Source organism: Aphanomyces invadans, assembly GCF_000520115.1.
Source record: "Aphanomyces invadans strain NJM9701 unplaced genomic scaffold supercont1.50, whole genome shotgun sequence".
In the NCBI taxonomy this organism is placed as follows: domain Eukaryota; phylum Oomycota; class Saprolegniomycetes; order Saprolegniales; family Verrucalvaceae; genus Aphanomyces; species Aphanomyces invadans.
In genome coordinates this window covers 92032-99388 of record NW_008580195.1, presented here as the reverse complement: position 1 = coordinate 99388, position 7357 = coordinate 92032, and the positions used below count along the sequence as shown (strand labels likewise).

At 50.4% G+C, this 7357-nt stretch overlaps 1 protein-coding gene across 4 annotated transcripts; it reads right to left on the bottom strand.

Annotated features, from left to right (window-relative positions):
- Positions 1-1408: 1408 nt before the first annotated feature.
- H310_13340 (hypothetical protein) lies at positions 1409-2727 on the bottom strand. Of its 4 annotated transcripts, none has more exons than XM_008880806.1 (4): positions 2116-2727; positions 1918-2041; positions 1804-1863; positions 1409-1719 (listed from the first exon to the last, which is right to left on the bottom strand). In XM_008880806.1, the coding sequence occupies exons 1-4, from the start codon at positions 2676-2678 to the stop codon at positions 1519-1521; spliced, it is 948 nt and encodes a 315-aa protein (XP_008879028.1). In that variant the 5' UTR covers positions 2679-2727; the 3' UTR covers positions 1409-1518. The 4 variants fall into 4 exon arrangements, with proteins under 4 accessions (XP_008879028.1, XP_008879029.1, XP_008879026.1 ...); XM_008880807.1 differs by having other exon boundaries at positions 2146-2727; XM_008880804.1 differs by having other exon boundaries at positions 1409-1863.
- Between the last annotated feature and the right edge of the window lie 4630 nt (positions 2728-7357).

The window sequence follows — 7357 nt, the reverse complement described above, 5'->3', positions numbered from 1 at the left end:
CTTGACGCGGCGCTGGTGGCAGTCCCGGCCAAGACGTTTCTCGAGCACGTGCATGGAGTTTGCAAAGAAGAGAGAGGGTATTCGATGCCTCGGTCGACGGTCCTGGCGCTGCACACCCAGCCCATCGTGACGACAACCATTTCGCGATCAACGACTGCGGCTTCGACAGGTAAGGTCGCACCAGCCTTGAATCGAAAGGAACGCAATGAAATTTTGCCCGTGTCGACGAGTGCACCAGGGCCACGTGGGGTCCCGACTCGGCATTTTTCGACGGTCGCCGACTTTTCGGCATTTTTTAGTCGGGTGTGCCCGACTCCTGCGCCTATCCCAACTGTTGGAAACGTTCCTGAAGCAGCGTGCAAGTTTCGCCGACAGCAACGCGAGGCCGTGAAAATGCTTCACCAAGCAACGGAGGCCGCCGCGATCCCGATTTGGACCACCAACAACATGGCAGACCGACAGCCGTGTCCCCAATGCCGCGTGCACACAGTTGGTACGACATCCTCATCGACTTGGACGACTGGATCACTCGTGTAGCACGCGCAAGTGCATGTTCATTTGAACGGTGCCGAAGCTGCTGCTACAACATTCAAAAATGGCTCCACCGAGCACACGACCATCCGCACCCGACAGCCCACGCCGCCGCGCTCAAACAATTGCAACTCGCACAAGTTGATGCTACAAGCATGTCCATGCGGTGCTGCCAAGTCCACAGGAACCCCCGCCGCGCGAACGACAAGTGACCGGACGTCGCGGCAGTAGTAGTAGGTCGGTGCGATGTGCCTTCGAACGCAAGCGGCCTTCTCCCGTCGAATTCGAAGGCTATGTTCCTGTCGGGTGTCGACGCATCTATGGTAGCTCGAGTCCGTGGACTAACAGCCATGAGCTACGATGGCCTGCTGCGTGGCGAAGGTATGCTAGAGAGCACTTGAAGCGTGGTGGTTGGGTCGCCCAGTAGGTGTTTGGACGCGGCAGGATCACTCGTCCGCTTCAGCCATACCCTTAGGACTTCGGTCATACTTTCAGGGGGCAGGAGGTTGCTAGAGGCAGTCGATTTCCTCCAGCCTTGGTTCAAGGACTCGAACGATGTGCGATGCTGCGACAGGCACAGGGCCACGAATTTGTTTCGACTCGTACTCCATGCTTCATCCACTAGCCATGCTGCATCAACACCATCACATGAACATGCCACAGTCAAAAGAGCGCATCGGAGTAGTCCACGGGCTTTCCGACAACTCCAATACATATCGGCACTCTCGGTACGTGTCGAGCTGCATGCTTGACGCCTCCAGACACAGGGCCTCCTTACACAGGCGAATCGTGCTCGCCAGCTACGCTTCCCAACTGGCAGACGCCATGAGCATGAGCGGCGAGAGACCTTCTCGACGTCCACTGATTGTAGCATGGGAATGCCATCACCCAAGGTGCTGCTCCATAGCTGCGAGAACTCTGTTTTTGCAGTGCCCATCTCATAATAGTACACTTCATGCACCAGTCACAGTCCAGTCGCTGCAGGCGCTACGGCGTCGTTGCAGCATTCGGAGTGGGTGCTTGCGACGACTGTGCCGGTGATTCGTCGAGCTGCATATCCCGTAACATTGTCGCTCCTTTCAACTGGCCGGTCGCTGAGATCCCCCGCACGGCACCGTCGATGGCGTCGTTCATCTCGACGGTCGGTTCGTACCTTCGTCGAGTCTTCCTCGCCGCTTGCGCGCTCTCCTGCTCGCAACAATATCCTCGCATCAGTCTCAAAGCGCCGCCGTTTTGAGAAACGATGCACCAGCCTCCTCCTCGGCACATTACCTTGGTCTTGACTCGAGAGATCACCCATGCCACGCGTTCGTCGGCTGGGAGCTTGTACTCCTTCTGCAAGTGGCAGTCAAAACGACCAACCACAGGTGCAAGGGCTAAATGTACCTCTGCCAGATCGACGGCATCAGCGAGCCCGATCGCGCGGTGGGGTCCGCCGGAGGGATATCCCTCTCGATAGGGCTTGGACGCGTCATCCCAAGGGACCACCGACGAATGCGGCACCGCGGCACTAGGCACCAGCGTTTAGCATGCGACCAGACGCGCGCCGCGTCCGTCATGGAGCGGGCGATGCTTCATGAATACGTTCGAGTGGAATGGGTTGTCGTGCAGCACCTTTTGTTGCACCCGTAGAAGTAAATCCAGTAGTGGGTCGACATGAACGGTACAAATGCCTCCATCGTCTCGGAATCCACCGCGAGCATGTGGGGGCTGCACACGTAGCCAGGCCAGTACGGCCATCCTCGCAGTCGACACCACGCCACCTGGCTGTACATGCTCTTGACTTCGGGGGATAGCGCAGCGTTCTGGTCAAACATGCGCGCTGCGAGCACCGCAGTGTCGTGCAGTTCCTGCTCGGGAGTCTTGAGAGTTGTGGGCACAGCAGGCTTCCGCTTTTTCCTTCGTACGGCTCCTCCTGTTGGACTGTAATATCCACCGTATTCGGAAAACGGGGAGTTGGCCGGCGCCGGAATGACCATGTCGACTACGACGTCGCTGTCGTCGTCGGACGAGATCTCAATCACCTCCCCTGCTGGACTGGTCAACATGATTGGAGCGCGCGATGCCGTGAGCGACCGCACGGAACGCACTGTCGTGGCGTCCAGTGGCGGTCGCCGCGTGTGACGCCTTCCGACTCGGGCCATCATCCTGTGCAAACTGGTGTACCTGGTGAGATACTCTCGAAAATTGGCTTGGGAAATGGCAAAAAGTATATCATTCACCGTCTGGAGGTCATGACAAGGGTCATGTTGGTCTTTGTATGGATAGTTTAAAATTGATGACTACGGCAAATTATATGGGAATATGATGTCGAGCCAATCAACGCAAAGAATTTAGGGAAGAACTGCTTTCCATTTCAGTCCAGTTAAACGTCGTAATTATGTGTAGATAAATTGGAAACGCGACAAATCCAACCGACAACCAATTTCTCTAAGGGCAATTAGTATTTCCATGAATTTTTTATGTTGATTGACCAGTATCAATCATCATTATTCATGAAAATTTCCTGACAAACACACACACGTTCGCATCCAAGTCTAAACTTGTGCGGATCGCGTTCTAGCTGAAATTACATCTTGTACAACGAACCAAATCATTAAATAGTCATCAAGGACTCATTTTTCCTGCATTCAAACATCTTCCTTCACCGCGTGCACTAAACATGATGAACCAGTGTACAAACGTGACGAATGAGATGCACGCACGAAGAGAGCAAGCGCTTCGACTCCATGTTTTGGAGCACGAAGCCATGGCAAGAATTCGAGTCAACCGCACTTCGACACGACTTGAGCAAACGGATCGTCAATACTCTACCAAGCAAATGGAATTCATCAATTGGAATCGGTTTTGTGGCTACACTGATGAGTATGTAACACCAGCCAAAATGGCCCTCTTCTTGACTCACATCCAAGAACGTCCGGTAAGATCAAGTGGACGTAAACGACCAGAAACTGACGCTGGTGGAGTGATCGAAACAAGCAATGGTGATGACGAAGGCAAACAAGATCGTGTCGGGGAAATTCGAATCATTGGCTATCACACGGTCGCTGCTTATACAAATGCTATGATGGACATTTGGAAGTTTCGATGAGCTCAATCAAAATCTATTGCCGCCAATACGCCCAAATGCCGTCAAGGAGCTGCAGAAGCAAAAAAGGATATCAGTGGTGCAACAAGAGAATTCCGAGTTTGCTGACCGAGGAAAGGGAACCATGGTCGATTGCGTAAATCAAGCAGCATTGCGAAGGATCAACGACAATTTCTTCACGAGTCATACTGAACAGGGCTTGAAGCACCGAGCTGAAAACGTGATGTCTATTGCATTGTGCACTCGCGGTGACAATCTACGAAGATTAAGGCTCTCAGAAATCGGCCTAGCGACATTCGACGAGGAAGGTGTTCATGGTGCTCAACTGTTTTGATGTGTGTGGCGAAAATCCAAGCGGAATCAATACGGCAATGTTGAGAAAACAACGTTCATACGGCACAGTGTTGTCACACGCTGTCCGTTTGGCGCGCTTGCAATATACTTTTTCCACCGGTGGCACTGAGTGACGAGCCTTGGCCTGACTTGTCCGAGAAGAAGCTTTGGTACGACATCTACGTTTTAAAGGGTGCAAAGCCAAGTGCCCCAATGCAATATTCAGAGCAGTACAAAGCCATCAAGAGACAACACGAACTACTAGGTATTCAAACAACCGTCAAAACACAAGCTGGAAGGAAGATATGCTCCACGTCAGAAACCTTTGGTGCTACGGGCGAATCGGAGGACAAGCAAGGTCACTGGACAACTCGAAGTCCCAGAGCATGCTTCACACTGGACACCAGAAAACAGAAATCGCTGGGACGAGCTTCGTCGACTTGCTGACTTGTATGCGATTGTGCTTCAAGACGCCGCTCTGTTGCTGTGAATGGAAATGTACCAGAACCTCCCTCTTTTCTCACATTACATCTTCCAAGATCCCATGTTTCACGACTTCAAGGCAAGGCTTTTGTCAACCATCAACACCTCCCCAACACCGGAGTGTCTGCTTATGCATCAAGCACTGCCACTCGTGAGCGAGAACATTCAAGAGATGCGCAACGAGACCTTGAATATTCACCGAGAGATCGCTGCGGTGAATAGCCGTCTCGATAACGTCACCCGAGCACTGACCACGGCTGCAGAGTCCTCGTCAGGCACTCTTGCATTAGCACGACAAGACATTGCAAACACGTTGATTCAGGTGGCAGCATCGCTGTGTCCGACCATGAGCACCACACAGCGTACATCGCCAAACGCGTCACTTCAACGCGTGGATAAATTTCGCAACGACACTGCTACATCAAGCGACCCAATTCACTCTCAAGGTGCACATGGAGAATTCAATATGTCACGTCAAGTTTGTACAGTGAAGCAGGCATGGCAAGAATACCACCATGGGCTGAACACGCCGTCAAGGAGTTGAAATGGTCGATCGAGGTTGGAGGAAAAACAACTCCGAAAAACAGTTTTTCCTTCGGCGACGGCCTTTATATCTTGCCATCGAAATGCTACAAGAGGAGGGTCTTTCAGAGCACGAAGCCATGTCGGCGCTGGAAGTCGTTTTGGTGAAGCACAAACACTTAAGAGGATTGTGCGACTATCTCAAGAAGGCAACCGCCAATTGCATGTCAGAAGGAGCAGATTTGACAGTAACATTAAGAGCCATTTGAGAGCAAACGAGGGCATGTAATACTACAGCAAAGTCATCGACCTTCTGCCTCATGGTCGTTTGGGTCTTTTCGGGTGAGTTTGAACTAGTTTTCTTGCTCGGAAGATGTAATTTTCACAACTGGAACGCTTTTTCGAACAATCGCTGATTTGTCGATCCAACCGAAGTCGTTAACTGATTGGTGAAACTCGTGTACGGCGCCGATGGCAACCACTTGTGAGGTCATAAGTCCAACTCGTTAGTTTTGCTGCAGCACCATTCAGATCCACTAGTATTTTCTATCAGAGGACAAAGTGATGGGTGAAACGAGGTGCCTGGCGTGCGAGATTTCAGTATGATTTAGGATTCAAACTCCGCAAGAGTCTCCTGGTGACTTGAAGGCGTGAGAAAAACAAACCATGCATGTTAATGCAGGTTACAATCCCTACAATCTGTACCCTTGCCGTACAGAGCAAGGAGATCCTTGTTCGCCTTGATCGTCTTGGTCACTTGAATACACAAAGTTCGTCCCAGTTAAAAATACTCACAGTTCTTATAAATACCGAGTTGTCGTGATTGTCGGTTGACAAACGATCCGACGTCTTTTCCTTCCTCTAACTTACGAAGGCCGTCGACCCACAACGTCTTGTCATTATTCTGGAATTGGCACGCATACGTTGGATAGAATAGCAATTCATTCACAAGGTCACCTTCGTAGACCGTTGCTATGTCCCCTTGAAGCAACGTTTGAGAGGCAAAAACGGCGATTCCAGACCTCGAAACCGTCGATTCGGCGATGTAGACAATTGGCTTCTGAGCCCCATAGACACTCCTCTTCTTCGCATCGCACAACGTGAACAATTCGCGTGGAGGTTCCATAGGAGACTTTGGCGTTTGCTTTGCCTTCCACTTCCGTTTTTCGTTCGCGGACCATCGCTTGCTTTTCAGCAGCCGATTGTGTTGCCTTGAAGACGACAGACTCGCCGGGGTGATGCCGAGTGCAGTTCATGCGCAAAGCGTCTTTTTGGTTTTCGTTGTACTTGGCTTCACATTTTGGGCAATGGTAGTCCCCATTGTCGTCCTTTGTGACCAGTCTTTTCCCCATTTGTGCCGTCCTCGAGTCAAATTTGAAGATGCAATTTTTGGTGGAACGCAAATCCGAACAGACTCTGATAGGCTAAAATCATACTTTCGTGATTGGTTGAAAGCCTTATATTTTAAACTTCTTGATTGATTATGACCAAAAACAATGATATCTTGAATATCAAAGCGAAAACCTCTCACATTCCATTGTTATCCAGGATATCAATCGTTTTGGTCATGACCGCAGTCATAAACCTCTGATAATTTTATGACCAGTGGGTTGTTATTTTTGACCGGTGGGTTGTTATATGAATTTATCTTTTTTATCCTTTCAATCTCGGGCATCTGACTTTACGTATAGATAAACCTTGGAACCGACCAAGAACCGACCATTCTTACGTTCCGGTTGGCTAAAATGTGTTTGTGCGACCAATTCTACTGGATGAATAATCTCTCCATACACTTCGTCATATAGTTTGGAGGGTCGGTCAGGGTGTCTAAAAATGACGAGTTATAAACAATAATCACTTCAATTTAGTATACTTCGATATTATTTCGTTTGGTTGGACGCTGGCCACTTTACAAACTGACGCTGCAATGCCAGGACCCAAGGTGCCCAAGGTGCCGAAAGCTCCACGGAAGACGCCTTCCAAGACGGCCATTCAAGAATCCTTTCATAGCGAATCAACGAAGAAGACATACGTTTCCTACCAAAAACAGTTCCAAGCCTTCTGCAAGACTCAAAATGTGCCGTTTGCGAGCGCCTCAGTGGACACATGCACTGATTTCCTCCATTCCCTCGTTGAAAAGGGGAGATCCGCAAGAACTGTGACGACCGCAAAGACTGCTCTCGTTGCGCTTTTCAAGGACATCAACATTCATCCAAATCCGGCTCAAGATGCCTCCACACAGCGCTATATTGTTGGCCTGAAAAAGTTCAACAAGAAGAATGCTCTTGACGACGAGAGAAAGGCGCATCCATTGTCTGTGGAAGAGCTGTCAACGTTGGTGAACGCCATGGCGAAAATGCATCCATTCATGCGTGCACTTTACAGATTCCTACTGTCCGG